Source organism: Scyliorhinus torazame, chromosome 14 (genome assembly GCF_047496885.1).
Source record: "Scyliorhinus torazame isolate Kashiwa2021f chromosome 14, sScyTor2.1, whole genome shotgun sequence".
NCBI classification, from domain to species: domain Eukaryota; kingdom Metazoa; phylum Chordata; class Chondrichthyes; order Carcharhiniformes; family Scyliorhinidae; genus Scyliorhinus; species Scyliorhinus torazame.
This window is the reverse complement of record NC_092720.1, coordinates 87,725,738-87,748,743: the sequence shown is the minus strand read 5'-3', so window position 1 is coordinate 87,748,743 and position 23,006 is coordinate 87,725,738. Positions and strand designations below refer to the sequence as shown.

The following is a 23,006-nucleotide window of genomic DNA, read 5'->3' as shown; positions in this document are numbered from 1 at the left end:
ATGGAGAGCTGTCACCCTCCTGGCTACTGCTGATTTATTTGGGAATGGCATTAACCTCTCTACTAGAGACCAAGTGAGACTCTCAGGTGACCAATTAAGGGCTACTTAAGACCTCATTTCACCACCATTATTATTTTACCAGTGACTGGCAGGGGCCATGCCATGTGGACAAACCACCCGCTAAACCCTAATAGCAAGTCAGGCGGTGGGGGTGGTGGGAGTCTCTTCTGCTTGAGCACCTTATGCCCAACATAGAGATCCAGCTAAGGGTCCTGCTCTTTCCATTGATTCCTTCCCATTCACCATTTGCAGCCTGACTAGCCCTAGTGATTACGCCTCACTTAACTGTGTTCCGGGGCTCCAGTGATGACCCTCCTTCTGGGGCCTATTAACGTACCGGCAGTGACCACTGCTCCCAGTGGCGCTGCCATCATCGGGGGCTGTTGGAGTCTGATTGACTGGCAGCTCTCATAGTTGGGACAGCCACTCTGCAGGCCTCAGGAACTCTAACCGCAACCAGCATAGCACCTAATTTGGATTTAATCGCAATGGGGTTCCATAGACTCTCTAACTGATGTATGGGCACACAGTGCGACTATTAAATTCCCCCCATGGAAAACTTACAGCACAGAAGGAAGTCATTAGGTAAACCATGTGCATGTTGGTGAGAAAGGAGCCTTATCCCAGTCTGATCCCACTTTACAGTTCTTGACCCATATATATGGCATGCAAATGTATATTCAAATAATCTCTAAATGCAACAAATGTATCTGCCTCTACCACCCTTTTAGGCAGTGAGTTCCAGGCCACTCTCTGGGTGAAAAAGTATGTTGCCTCAGTGCCACACTAATCCCTTTCTCAATTACTTTTGATCTATGTCCCCGAGTTATTGACTTCCCTGCGAAGGCAAATAGGGTCTTCCCATCTACTCTAATTTTATACAACATAAATAAATCTCACTTCAGCCTCTTCTATTCCAAGGAAAACAATCTTTGTCTATCCAATCTTATATCAAAGTTAAAATTCTTCTTTCTTGGCAACATTCTTGTCAATCTCTTCGGTACCCTTTCTAGTACAATCACATCCTTTCTGTAATGTGGTGCCAAGAAATGGATATAACAATACAGCTGTGGTCCAAGTAGTATTTCACAAAGTCGCAGCATAACCTCCCTGCTTTTATATTCTATGTCTCAGCTGATAAAGCAAAATATCCCATAAATCTTCTAAAACCGGGTTATCGACCATCAATGGACATGTACACCAAGATGCCTCGCTGGTCATTTACATTTTTTGGATTCCTACCACTTATCATGTATGCATTTGGCTTGTTTGCCCTCCCCAAATGCATTACCTCACATTTCTGTGCATTGAATTCAATTTGCCACTTTTCTGCGGACCTAACCAGTCCATTGAACTCTTTCAGGAGTCTCAACTTTCTTCCTCACTATCAACTGCACAGCCAATTCTTTATCATCACCAAACTTCTTAATTATACTCCCCACATTTAAATCTAAAGGCTCTTCTACCCTTCCTGTATTTGGATATCAGACGTCACTGACTTTCTGGTCGTAAGACCAGACGGACCCGCAGGATCGGAGAATCCAGCCGCTGGTCTCAGTGCCTGCAGAGGCCTGGTCTCAGTGCCTGCAGAGGCCTGGTCTCATTGTCTGCAGAGGCCTGGTTCGAGTGCCCGCAGAGGCCTGGGTCTCAGTGTCTGCAGAGGCCTGATCTCAGTGCCTGCAGAGTTCTGGTCTCAGTGCCTGCAGAGGTCAGGTTTCAGTACCTGCAGAGGCCTGGTCAGAGTGCCTGCAGGGGCCTGGTCCGAGTGTATGCAGAAGCCTGGTCTGAGTGTATGCAGAGGCCTGGTCCGAGTGTAAGCAGAGGACTGGTCTCAGTCCCTGCAAAGGCCTGGTCTCAGTGCCTGTAGAGGCCTGGTCTCAGTGGCTGCAGAGGCCTGGTCTCAGTGGCTGCAGAGGAATGATCTGAGTGCCTGCAGAGGCCTGGTCTCATTGTCTGCAGGGGCCTGGTTCGAGTGCCCGCAGAGGCCTGGGTCTCAGTGTCTGCAGAGGCCTGATCTGAATGCATGTTGAGGCCTGGTCTGAGTGCATTCAGAGGCCTGGTCTGAAGGCATGCAGAGGCCTGGTCTCAATGTATGCATAGGCCTGGTCTGAATGCATGCGGAGGCTTGGTCTCAATGTATGCAGAGGCTTGGTCTGAATGCATGCGGAGGCCTGGTCTCAATGTATGCAGAGGCTTGGTCTGAGTGCATACAGAGGCAGAGGCCTGGTCAGAGTGCCTGCAGAGGCCTGGTCTGAATGCATGCAGAGGCCTGGTCTGAATGCATGCAGAGGCCTGGTCTGAATGCATGCAGAGGCCTGGTCTGAATGCATGCAGAGGCCTGGTCTGAATGCATGCAGAGGCCTGGTCGGAGTGCATGTAGTGGCCAGGTCTGAATGCATGCAGAGGCCTGGTCTGAATGCATGCGGACTCCTGGTCTCAATGTATGCTGAGGCCTGGTCTGGGTGCATGCGGAGGCATGATCTGAGTGTACGCGGAGGCCTGGTCTCAATGTATGCAGAGCTGCCCAGCGGGAATGGGTTTCGGTACTTACAGGTGTGGGATTGTGTTAGGAAGCAGGTGTCGTCCTTTCCTGACCTGCCACCCCCCCTCCAACTCCCCCAGGGCTGAAGAACAAGGTGGTGTCGAAAACATGAGTTGTCGTCGGAGGGTGTCAGAGATTTATAAACAGAGTTAATGGATTGACAGGGAGCCCCAATAGGAGAACTTAAACGGAAGTGGGAGGAGGAGCTGCAGCGGGAAATGGAGGCTGGGTTGTGTGAGGAGGCTTTGAGGAGAGTGAATGCATCCTCTTTGCTAGGCTTAGCCTCATTCAATTTAAAGTAGTCCAAAGGGCGCACATGACGGTGGTGAAGGTGGGCCCTACGTCCCAATGTGATGATTTTCGGAGTGTCGGAAAACCCTGGAGTCCAGTAGGCGAGAGAGGCAGACGTTTTGGACTTTGCCTCCCTGGTAGCCTGGAAACGGATTGTGTTGTAATGGAGGGATTCGGGGTTGCCGAAGCTGGGGGTGTGGGTGAGTGGCCTCGTGGCATTCCTTCGGCTGGGAAAAGATCAACCGTGGGCAGCACGGTAGCATAGTGGATAGCACAATTGCTTCACAGCTCCAGGGTCCTAGGTTCGATTCCGGCTTGGGTCACTGTGCGGAGTCTGCACATCCTCCCCGTGTGTGCGTGGGTTTCCTCCGGGTGCTCCGGTTTCCTCCCACAGTCCAAGGATGTGCAGGTTAGGTGGACTGGCCATGATAAATTGCCCTTAGTGTCCAAAATTGCCCTTAGTGTTGTGTGGGGTTACTGGGTTATGGGGATAGGGTGGAGCTGTTGACTTTGGGTAGGGTGCTCTTTCCAAGAGCCGGTGCAGACTCGATGGGCAGAATGGCCTCCTTCTGCACTGTAAATTCTATGATCTAGGATCAAGTTTGCCTTGAGAGGGTCAATGAGGGGGGGGGGTAGGTTTGCTCGGAAATGGAAGCTGTTTATTGACTTCAAGGATAGTTAAGACGTCAGCAGTGGGGTTGGGGGCGGGGAGGGAGGGGACAAAGGGGGTAAGAATGTGGAGGCAGGGTGGGCGGAGGAGAACGGCAGGGAGGGTGGGGCAGTGAGGTGTTATTTATTTGTTATCTTCTTGGTTTTGGTTGTGTTTAATGTATACATATAAATGCTTTAATAAAAATATTTTTAAAAACACAATGCACCACCACCTTTACTGATGTAACGTTCCTGAATTATCTAGAACCTGACTGACTGATTCACTGTGGCAGTGTATTAAGAAGGCAATATTACAGCAGCAATGCCATGAAATATAAAAACACATTCTAATATAATCGTAGCAGTGATTAGGAGCCTTTTATTTCAAAAATGCAGTACAAGGAAAGACTTTGAACAGTTTCTATGAATTTATTTTTAAAAATCCAATTATTTAAACTAAATGTGAATCCAATTATTAAATATTGCACAAATATAAAAGCAAATTACTGCGGATGCTGGAATCTGAAACAAAAATCAGAAAACACTGAACAATCGCAGCACCACTGACAGCATCTGTGAAGAGAGAAGGGAGCTAACGTTTAGAGTCTGGATGACTCTTTCAAGTTCATTAAATACTGCACCCTGTTTCGGATTTTCTTTTCCATAGGTTCCTTTGAAATCTTCATTCATCAAAATTTAATAATAAAATTCTCCCAAAACATTATTAACGTGTCAATAATTTTCGATCTGACCTCTCGAATTGATATTCAGGGCGTTGTTTTCCAGAGAATTTCTAATGGCTTATCGATGTAGAATGGCTTGTCTGTCATTTCAACAAAAAGTTCCTGCAAATGAAGAAAGAAAATTAGACAAGGAAGATGTTCCTTCGAAGTCCAAGCCCAACATTTGAGTGACAATCAGGTAAATTATTTAATTGCTCCTAACAAAGGAATCGTAATAAACAAATGTCTAGCAGGTACCAGAATAACTAAGTTGTCTTTTGATTTAACAATTTTTTCAATGTGAAATAGACAACCTTTGTTGAAATGGCACTGGGAACTATATTGGAATAGAGGTGATGTTTAGCTCCTTAGAACATTTTCCAGCATTTTTTTTGATTTTGCAGAACTATTGGTTTAATCACAATTCTCTACCTTTTTATATTACCCAATATCATTAGTTCCCCAAGGATCTATTTTCCTTTTATATATCTCGACAGACTTGGGATTGGTAACCTTATGATTTATACACCATATTAAGCAGTGATGAATGTTGGAAAGTGTTACATATATTTTATATTTGTTGCAGTAATGTTATTAAAAATCCTGATCTAAGATACATACAGGCAGTATATCTGCTAAAGCTATGATTAAGGAGTTGTAAATATGTGGTAATCATTGATTTTAACCATTTACTTGTTGATAGAATGATAGTTAATGGAACATTTGAGAGGATCCCTGGGGTTCAGATAATTTATGAGAGATGGTGCTTAGTCCTGGATAAACAGGATATCTTAGTGGGTGGAGACTGGAGAATGCCTAAAGATGTAATTAAGTAGTGGAGCCAATTCTGTATTGTTTGCAGTTTGCCTTGAATTTTAGTCTGACAAGACAGGTATTCAGCTGGCTCCTGAAAGGTCCACTCCCAGGTTATTTTGATTCTGATTAGCCGTAGTCATAGATTTACCACAAATAAATTTACCACCAATTATTGTCTACTGGAGTTGATTTAATTTGGGCAGAATTTAATGTTCCTCCACCAGAGCCAGGCTCTGAGATGGGGTGGGGGAAATTGTGATCGGAGGAGAAGGTGTGAAGTTGAAACTCTGCCGCCTTCCTGCCTTTCTCCAATTTTTACCAAGGATGGTGGGTATGACTGTGGCCTAAAAAGGAATGTCCCTTCTCCTTGGGCAGCCCATGCCAAGCAGAGTGATCTGGACCCTAACTAATATCACCACACCCACCCGCTGTGTGGCCCGGTGAATCCATCCAGCTTACTTTATTTCTGGGACTCCATCAACAATCCTGGGTGGGATTCTCCGAGCCTCCGCGGCGAATGGGCATTGACGACAAAATCCGGCCCCCGGAGAATCGCCGCGAATCGCACGCATGCGGTCTACGCAGCGCGGATAGGGAGCCATTGACAGAGGCACCCGCGGCCATTCTCCAAGTGTAACTGGCCGAGTTCCCAACGGCGTGAGTCTCTCATGGTCCCACCCATCGGGAACGCGGCGTGGCGGCTGCGGACCCAGTCCGCGGCCGCCCTGGCGGGGGGCGGTGGGACCCTGCACAGGGGGAGGCCTCACAGACGGCCACCGATCCGTGGGAAAACTTGGGGGTGGGGGGTCTATCTTTTTGGTGCCGGTCCGCGGTGTGGGTCCGCCATGTCGCGTGGGGCGGCAGACGTTGGCCACCGACGAGCGAATGCGTGGACCCCCGACCGGTGGTGCAGGGCCCTATATCGGCAGCCGGAGCTGCGAGGACTACTCCGGGGCCCTGCTAGCCCCCTTCAGGTGAGAGAATCACTCTGGACTTCCCTGAAAAATGTCCTGATTCGCCCACGTTCTGATGCTGGAGTGGCGACATAGCCCATTATTGGAGAATCCAGCCCCCTCTCCCTGGGCCTCCTGTAATAACAGCAGATGCCGCCACTTCTGGTGGGGCTTGATTGTGCAGACGAGCTACCGCCCTCTGAAAGACTAAATTAGACTAAAAGCCTTTATTCTCTGGAGTTTAGAAGAATGGAAGGTGATCTCATTCAAACATACAAAATCCTTTAAGGGCTTGTCACTGAAGATAAAGGAAGGATGTTTCCCTCAGCTTGGGTGTTTCAGAACTAGGGGCATTTAGGACTAAGATGAGAAGGAATTTCTTCACTCTGAGGGTGGTGAATTTTTGCAATTCTTTGGCCCAGAAAACTGTGGAGGCTCAGGCATTGAGTATGTTCCAGACTGAGATCAATAAATGCCTGGGTATTAAAAACATAAATGGCTACAGGGATAGTGCAGGAAAATGGTGTTGAAGTAGAAGGGCAGCCATGATTTTACTGAACTATAAAGGGGGCTTGAAGGGCTGAATATCCCTCATAGGAGCGCATAAGCCTGACAATGGGGAGATACATGCCCAATTGAGACTTAATCCCATTGGCTACGGCAGGGTTGCCACCAGTTTACCATGATCATTAACCCGTGCCATTTATTATCACAGTACTCTTTGAGTCAGCATCTATTTCTGCATAATTGTCCAGTACATTAGATTCCAATATTTATAATTGTACGACCAACAATAGCATTATAAATAAATATTTACAGCAAATTAAAGGAACCTTTAACTTGCAATGCTTCTGTATTGCATTAGATTATAAATTCTGTGATTTCTACTGTTCATGATTATGTTCCTTTTCCTGTCCTCTGTTTCAAAAGTCAATTTCTATCTCTCACAGATTGCGAAACATAGTCTTATAATCCGCTTAATGTCAGTTAATAGGCACAAGAATAATAGGAACATTCATATAAATTGGGAATATTCCCAGAATAATTGATTTTGAATGCATTTAAATCAATACTAATGAGGTTTGCTTAATGGGGTGATCTGATTAATGGCATGACATCATTTTACCTGGAAATATCCAATTAACAGGTTCACCGCCATGTCTTTTATCTAACGTTTAAAGGGAAAATGCATTCTATCATACACTTATTTTTATCTCTTAAGTGGCCCTTGTTACTATGCTATGTTTTTGGTTTTGAAAAGAACGATTGGAGAGTTCCTGGCAACGCTCCGAATGAATGAAGAACTTTCACGTTCTTCTTATTCATGACAGCAATGAGGTGGAGCTTCAGGGTGTCACGTCAGGAGGACCTCTACACTATCAGGTTAAAAGTCAGCTTTGATGATGGTATCAAATGGTTGGTAACCCATTATATCGGCTGCTCATTATAAACCCGACTCAATTACTCTTTCTATTGATTTTAGAGCTGCCCAGACACTCTGTCCATTGCAGAGGATGAGCTTAAGCTCCCGGCAATCAATTGACAGGAGGTTTGAAACATTATATATTGCAGAAACTGGGAGATCAAGGGATGCAGGTAATTGTACAGCTATTTAACTTAACATTTAAAGCTAGTTACACAATTTGTTTGGATAAACATCAATCAAAGAATTTTTATATACCAGAATCACTGATGTTAAAAATAAATTATCACAGGTACAAATAATGTTGGTGAATGTTCTCTCTACTCTGTCCATTTACGAGTACCTTTTTGCTGAAAACAAATGAGTGATGGTGATATCGTCAAAGTTCTCGTGTGAAGGATTCATTGCCATTATCAGTAAGGAGGCGGAAAAAATCTCACAGAAATCTAGGACTGGATGTTCAGCCTAAAGGCAGCTTAGGAGGAGTTGGGAAACTTCCTGGTTCAGCACAAATCCGCTGCTCCCGGAAAAAGTCAGAGATAGCTGAGGCGGGCCGTTTGAAAGACCGACCTCAATGCTCTGGAAATTTGGGTGGAATTTTAACAAAAAACAGGAAACTGTCAGGTTCAGTTGGAAAAGAGGCATGTTTCTCCAGACATATTAATATGTGGCCATTGATAAATTTAGAGGTTGAACAGGTCTTTCACTCCATCTAGTATGTATGTGTGCCCGGATTATATCGTGGGTTCCTCAGGGCAGGATCTTCCAGCCCATTCCGACAATGGGATTGTCCGGACGATGTCGATAGACTTTTGCTTGGGCCGCTGAATCTCCCATGGCAGGTTGCGCCATGACATGGTCAAAAAATCCTGGTCGTCTGCTTGTTTTGAATAGTCAATTTAAGTGATGAGCAACACTATTTTTAATGTGAGCCTGTGTATCTTTGCAACAGTCACGCTTTCATACCTGTGATTCAGGTCTATAGTGGAAACTGCTGATGATGTGTGTTGTGCTCTCATAAGTTACAGTGACACTTGTAGGCGGAATGTTCCCTACTCCCCAGACTTGGAGATACCCTAGTTTCAGCTCGTTTGCTGTACTCTTCAGATTGTTGTGCAATATAGTGGCTTTCATGGTGTCCTGTAATTTGACAAATAAATCATAGAGATAATCAGATGTTATATCACAATTTATCTTTTGACATAGCAGAAACAGTGGGTTGATACAGGACTGCTAATAATATTTAACTGAAGTCAGAAAAGTTAGTGAAGATTAATCATCTAAGGCTCGCACCAGGTACTATTGAGATAAATCCAGAAAATGAATTTCAATGTTGAATTAGTTAGTGCAATTGTAATCCAATAAAAACCTAAGGAAAACATAAGTAGAAAATCAACACATTGGGAACTAATTTCTAGACGTTAATGATAAAATCAGGGAAATAATTTGAACGGCTCCATTCCCAGTACAAAGTTTTAGATTTGCTCAGTGCAGCTCAGAAAATCAGGGCTATAATACGGCAACGCTGGGCGCGATCTACCAGACTAGGAATAGAGTACCACAATAAGTGCAGATTTCGGTGTGGAAGGAGGTAGTACCCCCTAGATCGCACACGCCCACCAATCAGTGGCCTCCAATCTTGGGCCTGGCCATCGTGGCGGCCGCCCCCACCCCCTGGGAGACTGATCCCCCTGCCCCCCACCAGGACAGCCACCGCAGCCACGACGCCGAGCTCGAGCTCCCACCAGGTGGAACCATATAAGAACCACGCCGGCGGGAACTCGGCCAGAATTCTCCGCTCCCGCACTGGGTGCAATTGCGGCACGCGGCCCGTAGAATCCCGGCTCAGGACTCCATTTTAAAATGCCATCCTGATTTCTCGAGCCCCTAACACGACCGCTAAACTCCCCCAAAGCTTCAACTCACCTATAACCGCATAGGCCACCCCCAGGTCTGATCCGCGTCGCAGGGAAAATGTCATCTTGGCATTGCCACCTGGCACCCAGGTGGTAGTGCCAGGGTGCCAGGCTGGCAGTGCAACATGTCAGGCTGGCAGTGCCAAGTCTGAGTGGCACCAGTGCCAGGGTGCCACTCTGCCCAGAGGGAAGCAGCTAGGAGCCGCCAATCCCCTGGGAGTCCCCCACGATGCCGTTCTACCTATTCCCTGCTTGCAGAGATCAATACTGAACAGTGCTCGCCCGAGCTCTCCAAGATGAAGGGGTTAGATCCCACTGCCCTAGTCAGGTCGTGGGAGTGCGTATTAGAGCGAGACAAGCTGTCTCACTCTAATGCACAGATTTGCTAAAAAGTGATCTGCCCACAATGGGCAAGATTCACATCGCGACATCTCGAGAGATTGCATTAGATCTCATGAGGCATGGCGAGCTCCCGGAAAAGGGATCACCCAGCATCTACCGGCCGCACGCGCCTTGCTGCCTTTCGAGCGTAACGCGGCTGGCAGATCACGCCCACTGCAGTGAAACCTTGCCGTTATATCCCGCATGGGTCTTACGTGGTAGGGATGATTAACTGCCCTGTGGATCTTGCAGAATACAAGCTCACCCGACAAGGGGCAGGGTACCTTTAACAATGTCTGGCTTTGTATAAATAGAGTCAGTCAGTAAGGGACCGTCTGGAGAAGATCCAGTAGGTTACTACTAGAGCTGTATAAAACAGTAATTATAAAATAAAATTTTTGTTTCCACCAACTTGGTGTGGACTCTTCATCGAGGTTAAAAACTGGATAGCTATTGACGCTACTGCGTCACCTCGCCATCTCTATCGGATACAGGTTGGAAATTTTTCATTCATCATGCCTCTTTTCGGATGTTTGAACATTTCTGATGCCAGACTGGAATCAGTACACACAGAAGACGCGGTAGTTTTTCTGGGCTAACAATATTGCAGAGAACGACTGCCAGGTAGTCATCTTGTTAACTGTTTGTGGCGCGCATACGTTTGGCAGAATACAAAGTCTTACCTAGCCAACGGCCCCTGCACTAAGACATTCGATGAGCTTGTGTCTCTAGTGGGGCAGCACTTCCAGCGTTGACTCTGCGTGGCCCTTACAAAACTTACATTACAATGAATTTTTGTATCATCAGTATGTGTGTAAATAGTTAATGCTGCATTCCAACAGCATTTAAAATGGAATTGAACAAGAACATTAGAATTAAAGAACATAAAAAGGTCGAGAAAATAAAGCATGGGAATGTGATGACAGTAGATAACTCCAGTTGAGAAACTTAACAGTACGCGTATGATAACCAAAAGGTTCCATTTTGTAATTACTATGCACCTATGTACATCTTAGGGGCATGATGCCCTTTTTCCTACTGATTGTTAAGGTAAATGTTATATTTTTTAAAAAGCACAACACCAACATCTATTGACAGTCAAGGCAACATTAAACTTGCTGACTGCTGGGAAACTGAGAGATGGTGCATAATAGCCTTGCCCTCTATAGCTTTTTAACCTCTTCCAATCCTACAACCTTCCAAGATCTTTGAGCTTCCCGAATTCTAGCTTCTTATGCAACCACAATTTTAATTACCTGACCACCGGCGATCAGGGATGAAATTCTCCTGAAACGGCGCGATGTCCGCCGTCTGGCGCCCAAAACGGCGCCAATCAGACGTGCATCGTGCCGCCCCAAAGGTGTGGAATGCTCCGCATCTATGGGGGCCGAGCCCCAACATTGAGGGGCTAGGTCGGCGCCGGACGAATTTCCGCCCCACCAGCTGGCGGAAACGGCCTTTGGTGCCCCGCCAGCTGGCGCGGAAATGACATCTCCGGGTGGCGCATGCGCGGGAGCGTCAGCGGCCGCTGACAGTTTCCCACGCATGCGCAGTGGAAGGTGTCTCTTCCACCTCCGCCATGGTGGAGACCGTGGCGGAGGCGGAAGGGAAAGAGTGCCCCCACGGCACAGGCCCGCCCGCGGATCGGTGGGACCCGATCGCGGGCCAGGCCACCATGGGGGCACCCCCCGGGGTCAGATCTCCCCGCGCACCCCCAGGACCCCGCCTTGTTCCGCCGGTAAGGTAGGTGATTTAATTTACGCCGGCGGGACAGGCAATTTATCGGCGGGACTTCGGCCCATCCGGGCCAGAGAATCGAGCGGGGGGGGGCCCGCCAACCGGCGCGATTCCCGCCCCCGCCGAATATCCGGTGCCGGAGACTTCGGCAACCGGCGGGGGCGGGATTCACGCCAGCCCCCGGCGATTCTCCGACCCGGCGGGGGGTCGGAGAATGTCGTCCCAGGTGTTCAGCTGCCTAGGCCCTAAGCTTGGAAATTCTTCCCAAAACTCTCTCTCTCGTCTCTTTCATTAAGTTGCTCCTTGAAACCTACCACTTTGATCAAGGCTTTGGTCATCTGTTCTAATATCTCCTTATGTGCCTCGGTATCAAATATTGTTTGATTACACTTTTGTGAAGCTGTATAGAATGCTTTACTGCTTTAAAGCTTTAAATGCACCACATGTTCCTGTGTTCTTCTTTAATTACAAGTTTTATTGTTGTTTTATTCAGCAGCTGCTGGATTTTACTCTCCATTAAAGCCAATCGCTAGTCATATTGGCCAGAGTGTAGAACAGCTGTTTCACCTGATCCCACTGGTTTCCACTTGCCAAGTTAGGTTAGATTTGAAATTCAGAAATAGCTAGGTGTTCTCTGCTGGACCAGTGCCCTGTATGACATTGGGAAAATGTCTCCATTTGCGCTACTTGATTAATTTAAAAATGTTTCATTTATCAAAATTATATTAGCCCACAATTTTTCCACAAGAAATTAAAAGACAAACAGCAAATTTTATGCAAGCCTTTGTTTCCCATGACATGCCCCTCAGACCTGTAGCTTACTATGTCAAAATAATGCCCCACTGTGCAAGTACATGCCATAGGCCTATTTTTGTAGACCACAAATGAGTCCAAATCGAGAAGGTTAAAGAAATCTTGGTTTTATGACACACTGGTATTTACCATATACATCAGATCATAGCTCTGTCGGTACCATACCTGGCCGATTTTATACAGAACTTAACCATGGATGATTTAGGGCTCCAACCCGCAGGTTTCATGCAGGTGATAACACCTACATTTTGTGCTGATTGTAGTGTCTTCAACTTTTGGTTAATGATTAGGAAACAGAGTAGGAATAAACAAGTTATGTTCGGATTGGCAGATTGTAGCTATTGGGGTGACACAAGATCAGTGCTTGGGCCTCAGCCGTGCACAATTTAAATGCTTGACTAAGATGAGGAGACCAAATGTAATATATCAAGATTTGTGAAGATAGAAAGCTGAGGGAAAAAATGAAAAGGTCTTCAAAGGGATAAATAGGATATGAAAGTGTCCATTTTGTCAAGATGGATGGAAAAAGAAAATATTTTTAAAATTTGAGCCTCTAGTAAATGTTGGCATTCAGAGGGGCTTGGATGTCCTCACACAAGAATAACAAAAAAGTAATGTGCAGATATAGCAAGTAATAAGAAAGGCATGGGAGTTGGAGGAGAAGAGCAAGGAAATCTTGCTGCAACTATATAGGCCTTTGTTGATATGGGTTCCGTGTACAATTTTGGTCACCTTATCCAAGGAAGGAAAGATTTGATTTTAGGCAGTGTCACAGAGCTTCTCGAGATTGATTCCTCGGATTACAGTGTTGTCCGATGAATAGAATTTGAGTCGTCTAGGTCAAAACAATATAAGGTGACCTGTTTGAAACCCGTAAATTTATTTGAGACCTTGACAGGGTAAATTGATGCTTCCCCTGGCTGATGGGTCTAGAACTAGGGCTCTCAAAATAAGGGATTGGCCATTTAGGATTGTGGTAAGGAAAAATGTATTCACCCAGAGGGATGTGATTTTTTATAATTCTCTATCTCCGAGGGCTCTAGATGCCCAGTCACCGAGCATATTCAAGATCGGGATTGATAGGTTTCTGGATACGAAGGGAATCAAAGGATATGGGGATAATGTAAGAAAGTGAAGTTGAGGTCAAAGATCAACCATTACCTTAGAGAATGGCAGAGCAGGCTCGTAAGGCCATTTGGCCTACTCTGCCTTCTAGATATTATGTCCTAAAGGGTTGTGCCAGTATTTAAAAAAAAAAAAAGATTTTGGTCATTGTTTTACTACTTATCCAGCTTGGCATGTATTTTGCAACTGACGATTGAAACATGGTAAGTTGACAGTTGAAGCAAGATGTGCCGATTGCCTGAGGTATGCTGAATTTTTAATTGAAGGTGGGTAGATGGACAATATTCTTTTTCTTTGCTGCTGTAGCTGGAATGCTGAGAGAGATTGATGAAATCGACTAACTTGATAGGTGAGTTCCAATAACAGTCAACCCTAGGACACTGAGTCTTAAGTTTAGATCTCACCTTAAAGGATCTGAGTTACTGAGCAGCCAGGCATTCAGATATTTGCAAAGAGGATTAATCAACATCGAGAGGGTTCTTATAAAGGAAAAAATGGGTGATTTTTTGCAACACGGTGGCACACTGGTTAGCACGGTTGCCTCACACTGCCAGGGACCTGGGTTCAATTCCGGCCTTGGGTTACTGTCTGTGTGGAGTTTGCACATTCTCCCCATGGAAGTTTGAGCTTGGGTGAAGTACTCTTTCAGAGGTTCAGTGCAGACTCGATGGGCCGAATGGCCACCTTCTGCACTTTAGTGATTCCTTGATATCTTTTCACACTGTAAGAACAAATGGGTTATATCATCTTGTAATCCTGAACAGGATTATTTTTCACTAGATATCCATGCTAATTCACTGACCATCTATGATATATGTCAATAACTGACTCTTCATGATCACCTGTGGCAATGCAACATCACCATTCAGATTATCAAAGGAAAAACAACTATTTACAGTAATTCTAGGAGAAAAAGGAAAGAAATGAGTAATAATTTTATGAACCAATGTTAAATAAAATTACTGGATGGAAATTGGGAAAGGCATATTTGGGACAGCACAATGGCACAGTGGTTAGCTCTGCTGCCTCACAGCACCTGGGACCCGGGATCAATTTCGGTCTTGGGTGACTGCCTGTGTAGGGTTTTACATTTTCCTCGTGTCTGTGTGGGTTTCCTCCAGGTGCTCCGGTTTCCCCCCACAGTCCAAAGATGTGCGGGTTAGGTGGATTGGCCATACTAGAATTGCATCTTTGTGCCCAGGGATGTGCAGGTTAGTGTGGTGAAATGCACATATGCATTTTTGTATTTAACTGTATATAATTGCACCATTGTGTATAACTGGAAATAACAGTACCAATGTATAAAGCTGATCATCAATACATGCAGTTGTGGTATTATCATACATGAAGGTAATGTAGTGTTAATGGAATGGATGCAGACAGCCACTAGAGGGAGCTAATCCTAAAGGATTATATAAGGGATGACGCTGAGCCTTGTGGGACAGAAGGTTGGAGTAGGTGGTGGGAGCAGTAGCTGGCTAGGAGTACTGAAGACAGTGAGAGAGCAAGAGACTTGTTAATGAGTTAGATGAATATAGTTTATGTGTGTTTAATCAACTGTTAGTTCTTAGGGATATGTGTTGAATCCAATTGTAGTGTTAAATAAATAGTTTTGTTAGTTTACAAGACTCGTTTTCTGATCAACACTACACATCAAAGCCATCTGGTTAGAGCAAGGCAGAGAACACAGCAGTGACAGTTATGACCTCCAGCCAGTCGGTGGAACCAGATACACATGGAGCCAGATATATAGATCAGGCGACTGACGAGACGCAGGCATTTGGCAGCAGGACGGACAACAGGACAGTCGCATCTCACCTTAGCTCTACAGTAACTTAGATATAATTGTCTGTACATAGGTTTGTTGGTTACCTGTCCAAGTGTTTAATATTAAATACTTGTTATAGCTAAACACCCATGTTCTATGTGTGACTTCATGATCAGGGGAGCCATAGAACATAACAGTTAGGTTATGGGATTACAGGGATAGGGCGGGGTAAATTGACAGAATGCTCATTCAAAGGGTTGCTGCAGACCTGATGGGCCAAATGGCCTCCTGCAGGGATTCTATGATATATTGTAGTTTCCAACATGTACCTCCAGTAGGCAGAGCTTTCTGCTGGGGAGGGCAAAATAAATATACTTTCTGTGGTATAAGCATAATTCCTTCTGTTTCAGTCCATTGAACTAACACTGGGAATTCTGAAAGGCAAAGGTTATACCTACTTTAACAGCACTGAATTCAGCTAGGAAATATTCCTTTCTTTCAATTGTATCTGCAAGGTAGAATTGAAATAAAACATAGATAAAAGCAATATCAATGGAACTTCAGGCATTTGTGAGCATTATATATGGCAAGTGGCACTGATAACAACGCACCACTTATTTTCTTTATGAGTTTAAAAGATTCCCATAAGTTATAAATATCTTTGGCATGGCTGAAACAACATCGATAATACATCACTGGTATGCTGTGGATTATATCTAAACAATGACAGTGAGCTACTGCCCTTCTCTTACAAGCATGAAGGACCCATTACTCACAAGCATGACAGCTATGAGTGAGTTATGATGGTTTTCCACAAGTGTAGTTGTAGCTGGAAATACTGAAGCAGCACCCCGCAGAGGTAAAATAAAAGTGGAATTCTAATCCAATTTTCCAGAAATTGGAGAATGGGGTACATTGCTGCTAAATCTCATTAAATGCTACCCATATATGTCAGTATAAGGTTCAACTACACTGTGACAATGAAAAGATAATTACCTCCCACAGAATGCATTCTCTTCATCCCATTGCCCACACATGATTGTGACAGACGATTCCCTTGTGACGGTGTTTTATTAGGCATTCTTTCTTAAGCAGATTGTGGAGCTTACACATCGGTCTGGATTTTATCGTAGGTATGTTCAATTGGCGGTAGTGGGGTGGGCGGAGGGAGATGGCTATGGGTATGGGGTGGTACCACTGTGAGGTCGGGGGGGGGGGGGGGTCAGGAAATTCCACTGGAACGATTGATCTCCCAAATACCCTGAACTATTTAAATGCATACCTCCTGTAAATTGTTTTCTGTGGAGCTTCTGTCTACCAACATCCTGATTGACAGGCTGGGGAGGCCTGTCAGGTGGAAACTTTGTTGACAGGGCTGAAGCCTACAAGAGCAGAGATTTGGGGAAGTAGGGATTACAGCACACCAGCAGTGCTGTAAAAATACTTACCACATGGCTTCAGGCCCACTTGAATCTGTCGAGTTTCCAGAGGCCAGGGAAACCTGGTCGCCTGTGGTTAGGAATTGCATGACTATTGAAGTTATGGCATGGAGCCTCAGTATAAAATTTAAGTGACCAACTTGTTCCTGCCCAGTAATTGGCTGTCCACCCCTTATCCAGCTTCTGCTAAAACTGGAACTGAACAGATTCATGTTAGTTTTTCTTCCTATTCCAAAGGTTTTGCTTCAATCGTAATCTCTGACATGATGGGGTATCTGTTTTAAAGAGGTAAAATTCAGCCCGTCATGTTTAACTGTTTCTGCACAGTGTGGTATTTTTAAAATGAATTTAGTGTACCCAATTCATTTTTCCAATTAAGGGGCAATTTAGCATGGCCAATCCACCTCGCCTGCACATCTTTGGGTTGTGGGGGCGAAACCCACGCAAACACGGGGAGAATGTGCAAACTCCACACGGACACTGACCCAGAGCCAGGATCGAACCTGGGACGTCGGCGCCGTGAGGCAGCAGGGCTAACCCACTGCGCCACCCTGCTGCCCTTGCACAGTGTGGTATTATGGTGATGCTGCGAAGTCAGAGAAACACTACAGGAAAGTTAAATAGCTTAGCACTGAAGTGCAATGCAGAGTTTTGAAATCAGGGAACAAGCCAGAAGGCCACAGAGCCCGGTGGCAGTAGCTGCTGTGGTCCAGAGAAGGAAAGGGGAATTAGTTACCAGTCCTTCTCCATTATGTGTCAGCTAATCAGCGTTAACGCTTGTTAAATGTGTATTATGTTAGTTCGATATAGGATTAGGCAATGGCTATCAAAATCCATTGGTCCAGTCACACAGATGAAATTGGCCACTGGATAAGATGTTTGTGCCGATGGAACGAAAATCCAAAAGAGGTCGGTGGCTTCACGGTAGGAGAAAAGAAATCAATTACAAAAGAAGCGTCCAATATTACAATCCCATCCAGGATTTGTTACAGTTCAGCTGTCATGCCTGCCACTGTAGATTTTACAGCAGGTCAACAAAAAAAAAAAAAAAAAAAAATTGCAACAGAAATATCAAAAGCTGACATACCAATGCTCTGACCATCATCCCAGAAAAGACGACCTTTAGCAGCTTGATTATCATCCAAGGCAACAATTAGTCCAAGGTGGTTTTTCCGGCTGTAAAATTACTTGTTGTAAGTTAAATCTGAATTTTCTGAGATTTCCGCATGCATATTCTTCAAGATCAACAACTGCAGACAGATTAGCTTCTTACCAAATGTGTTCATGTATTTATCACAGAATTGAAAAAGTTGGATTTAGCACCTAAACACCGCAGGTACGCCACCCAAATTTATACTTTGCTGTTACGTTCTTACACACATTCCTTTCCACCCTGCCCTTTCCTGCTCTTCGCATCTCAGGGCCTGAATCCATTCATTTTCAAACAAACAGTATTTGTCAATATTTCTTCAACTAAGGGATAATTTTCCAACTCTGTGCAAAGTATGTTCTTCTTTGTTATTGTATATTGGCATTTTGGTTGTGCAAAATACACTTTCTGTTGGTGGGCCACCTTTATTGAAAGTGTACGGGAATTATTTATATGGAAGAAACTTTATTGGGTATCTAGTTATTTTCTAGGAAATAGTTTACTTAAACAATTCTGTAAAATACGCATTTACCTGTAATATGTTGTGTTCGCTGGCTCTTGCCAGGGAATAATATAACCTCCTCTGATATGAAGATTGATGTGATCGAGTGGCGTTGGCATATGAATCCGCTTGCCTCTTTGAGGAATAGTTTTGGCCTATATAACATAAGCATTGCTAATAAAGAATGCCATTTCTCGGATTGCCAATTACAATTATAATAATTGCCACTCTTATCAGTTCTTCCTGCTGATTTGTTGAACAAATCGAGTTAAAAGGATGCAAACCAGACCATTTGATTTCTAAGATTATTCATAAATATCTTTACAGTTGAGTTACTGGTGTAAAAGAAATGTTATATCTGCAAAGTAAAAAGCTAATTTTGATTTTACTGATCCTGAGTAAATAATCAGCAACCAAATGCCAGTCAAGGATTGTCCACGAACAGATAACGATGCAAAAGATGTTGCGGGGCAAGGGCTGGGGGAGTGAAACTGATCAACACCTGTAGCCTAAAGTGGGCACTAAAATGAATCCCTACATTGCAGAAGGAGGCCATTCAGCCCATCGAGTGTGCACAATGCTCTGAAAGAGTAACCCACCCATGCCCACTGCCCCGCCCTATCGCGGCTACCCCAACTCTCACTGCCCCACTCTATCCCCGCTACCCCAACTAACCTACACATCTTTGTACACGAAGGGGCAATTTACCATGGCCAATCTACCTAACCTGCATATCTTTGGACTGTGGGAGGGAACCGGAGGACCCGGAGAAAACCCACGCAGACACTGGGAGAGCATTCAAACTCTGCACAGTTACCCAAAGCTGGAATTGAACCCAGGTCCCTGGCACTGTGAGGCAGCAGTGCTAACCACCGTGCCACCAGATGGAGAACTGGCAGTATTGTTTACACCACAGACGATTTTAATTCCTGTTGGCTCAGAAAAATTAGTCATGAGCTTGCTGTCTTCCCACTTTGTGTTTCTGCTGTTAACTCATTTCAACTTCTTGATTTCATTAGAGCTGTGAATGACAGTATAATAACTCATGGGTGACAAAGTCATGAAAGGTTTTGCACTGATCTGTGTGTATTTGATCAAGTAACATCTGGGGAGCTAGATGGAGCATGGTTTAGTACAATCTGCTTTCATCGCTGGGATTGCATCCAGCAACGAATAATGGGATAAATTAAATGAGCTTAGGCAGATTTAAACTTGTTTCTAACAGGTAAGCGTCCAAAGCATAAAACTGCCCATAACATAAAGATGGCAGCTGCAATTTAATGCAGAGATGCAGCATTTTTGAGACAAAAAGCAGGAATAGGCATATTCATTTAGTGCCAAGATGTTAAAGGATATACATAGAAACATAGAAGATAGGAGCAGGAGGAGGCTTTTCGGCCCTTCGAACCTGCTCTGCCATTTGTCACGATCATGGCTGATTGTCCAACCCAATAGCCTAATCCTGCGTTCTCCCCATAAATCTTGATCCCATTCGCCTCAAGTGCCATATCTAGCCACCTCTTGAATATATTCAATGTTTTAGCATCAACTACTTCCTGTGGTAATGAATTCCACAGGCTCGCCACTCTTTGGGTGAAGCAATTTCTCATCTCTGTCCTAAATGGTCTACCCCAAATCCTCAGACTGTGCCCCTGATTTTGGACACACCTACCATCAGGAACATCCTCCCTGCATCCAACCTATCTAATTGAGGTTCAAATATGTAATTACCTGAAAGTGAAGGTGAATAAAGCAATAAAAAGGCCAACAACATACAGTACAAGAATAAAGGTATGTTAATAAATTTGCACAAGACAATGAATGGCCAGGCCATACTTGGAATATGTGTTCTGTTATTGGCACCCAATTCTAGAAATATAGAAACATAGACACTAGAAGGAGGAGGATGCCATTCGAACCTTGGAGCCTGCTCCACCATTCATTACAATCATGGCTGATCATCCAACTCAATTGCCTAATCCAGCCTTACCCTTCGCCCCAAGTAGTGTATCAAACTGCTTCTTGAGAACAATAATGTTTTGGCCTCAGCTACTTCCTGTGGTAATAAACTCCACAGGCTCATCACTCTCTGGTTGAAGAAATTTCTCCTCATCTCTATCCTAAATGGTACACCCAGTGTCCTCAGACTGTGACCACTGGTTTTGGACACCCCCACCAAGGGGAACATCCTTTTTGATCTACTCTGTCTAGTCCGGTTAGAATTTTTAAAGTTTCTCTGAGGTCCACCCCTCATTCTTCTGAACTCCAGCAAATACAATCCTAACCAACTCAATTTCTCCTCACACATCAGTCCCGCCATCCCAGGAATCAACCTGGTAAACGTTGGCTGCTCTCCCACTAGAGCAAGAACATCCTTCCTCAGACATGGAGACCAAAACTACTCACAATATTCCAGGCGTGGCCTCACCAAAGCCATGAATAATTGCAGTAAGACATTCCTGCTCTTGTACTCAAATTATCTCGCTATGAAGGCCAACATACCGTTTTCCTTCTTTACCGCCTGCTGCACCTGTATGCTTCCCTTCAGCGACTGTTGTACGAGGACACCCAGGTCTGACTTCCCATTTTTGCTACCAAAGTGGATAGCCTTACATTTATCCAAATTATATTGTACCTGCCATTTATTTGCCCACTCACTCAACTTCTCCAAATCACACTGAAGGATCTCTGCATTCTCCTCACAGCTCACCCTCCCACACAAATGTGTCATCTGAAAATTTGGAGATATTACATTTCGTTCCCTCATCTAAATCGTTAATATATATTGTGAATAGCTGGGGTCCCAGCACCGATCCCTGTGGATCACGGCCTGCCATTTGGAAAAAGGCCTGTTAATTCATACTCTTTGTTTCCTGTCTCCCAACCAGTTTTCTATTCATCTCAATACACTACTCTAATCCCAAGCATTTTAATTTTACACGCTCATCTCTTATGTGGAACTTTGACAAAAGCCTTTTGAAAGTCCAAATGAACCTAATCCACTGGTTCCCCCTCTTCAACTCTACCAGTTACATATTCAAAGAATTCCAGTAGATTTGTCAAACATGATTTCCCCTTCATAAGTCCATGCTGACTCTGGCCAATCCTGCCACTGTTTTCTAAGTGTTCTGCTATAATCTTTATTGTCACAAGTAGGCTTACATTAACACTGCAATAAAGTTACTGTGAAAAGTCCCTACTCGCCACATTCCAACGTCTGTTCGGGTACACAGAGGGAGAATTCAAAATGTCCAAATTACCTAACAGCACATCTTTCGGGACTTGTGAGGAGAAATCGGAACACCCGGAGGAAACTCACGCAGTCACAGGGAGAACGTGCAGACTCCACACAGACAGTGACCCAAGCCGGGACTCGAACCTGGGACCCTGTGAAGCCATAGTGCTAACCACTATGCTACCGTGATGTCCATCTCTAAGTGCTCTGCTATAAAATCTTTGATAATGGATTCCAGAATTCTCCCCACTACCGACATCAGACTTATTGGTCTATAATTCCTTGTTTTCTCTCAACCTCATTTTTTAAATAGTGATGTTACATTAGCTACCCTCCAATGTGCAGGAGCTGTTCCAGGGTCCATAGAATCTTGGAAGATGACTACCAATCTATCCACTTTTTCTAGAGTCATTTCCTTAAGTACTTGAGATGTGGATTACCAAGCCTGGGATTTATCAGCCTTCAATGACATCAATTTGAATATATTGATCTCCTTCAGTTCCTCTCTTTCACTAAACCCTGCGTTCCCCAACATTTCTGGTGACTTATTTGTATCCTTATTGGTGACAACAGGACCAAAGCATGTATTTAATTGCTCAGCCTTTTCTTTGTCTCCATTATAAATCCCCCTGTTTATGACTTAAGGGACCTACATTTGTATCACCAATCTTTTTCTCTACACACACAGATAGAAACTTTTACAGTGAGTTTTTCCGTTCCCTGAAAGCTTACTCTTGTACTCTATTTTCCCCTTCTTAACCAATCCCTTGGTCCTCCTTTGTTGAATTCTAAACTGATCCCAATCCTCAGTCCTGTTGTTTTTCTTGGCTAATTTGTATGCTACTTTCTTGGATTGAATACTATCTCTAATTTCCCTTGTAAGCCATGGTTTGGCCACCTTTCCTGTTTTACTTTTGTGCCAGGCACGAATAAACAATTAATGCCTTTAAGTAGTTTCCCAATCGGCGATAGCCAACCTGTGGCTCATATTATTGTAGTTTATTTTATTAAGATTCAGGACATGAGTCTCAGAATCAACAATATCACTCTCCATCTTGATGAAAAATTCTATCATATTATGCTCATTCCAAAGGAGTCTCGCAAAATTAGATTGCCAATGATTCTGATCTTATTACACAGTACCCAGTCTAGGATGGTCTGTTCTCTACTCGGTTCCTCAATGTATCGGTCCAGAAAACCATCCTATACACACTCCAGGAATTGCTCCTCTATGGTATTGTGACTAATTTGATTTCATTTCTATATGCAGAATAAAATCACCCATAATGTTAGATGTTCCTTTATCGCATGCATCTCCAATTTTCTGTTTTATGTCATTCCCAACATCACTACTGCAGTTTGGGGGTCGGTATACAATGCCCACTAATGCTTTTTGGCCCTTGGTGTTTCTCAGCTCGTCCCATATTGATTTCTCATTGTAGGAGCTAATATCCTGCCTCACTAATGTGTTAACTTGCTCTT

General features: G+C 44.4%; 1 protein-coding gene across 1 annotated transcript in view; it reads right to left on the bottom strand.

The window, feature by feature from the left end:
* Positions 1-3,903: 3,903 nt before the first annotated feature.
* The window catches only part of si (sucrase-isomaltase), a 257,508-nt gene continuing 238,405 nt past the window's right edge, over positions 3,904-23,006 (bottom strand). Inside the window, exons 45-49 of the mRNA XM_072474450.1 lie at positions 18,320-18,444; positions 17,725-17,813; positions 15,657-15,706; positions 8,425-8,598; positions 3,904-4,389 (exon numbers count right to left, since the gene is read on the bottom strand). Coding sequence (XP_072330551.1) covers positions 4,312-4,389; positions 8,425-8,598; positions 15,657-15,706; positions 17,725-17,813; positions 18,320-18,444 — 516 coding nt within the window. The 3' untranslated portion in view covers positions 3,904-4,311. The remainder of the gene's footprint in view (positions 4,390-8,424; positions 8,599-15,656; positions 15,707-17,724; positions 17,814-18,319; positions 18,445-23,006) is intronic.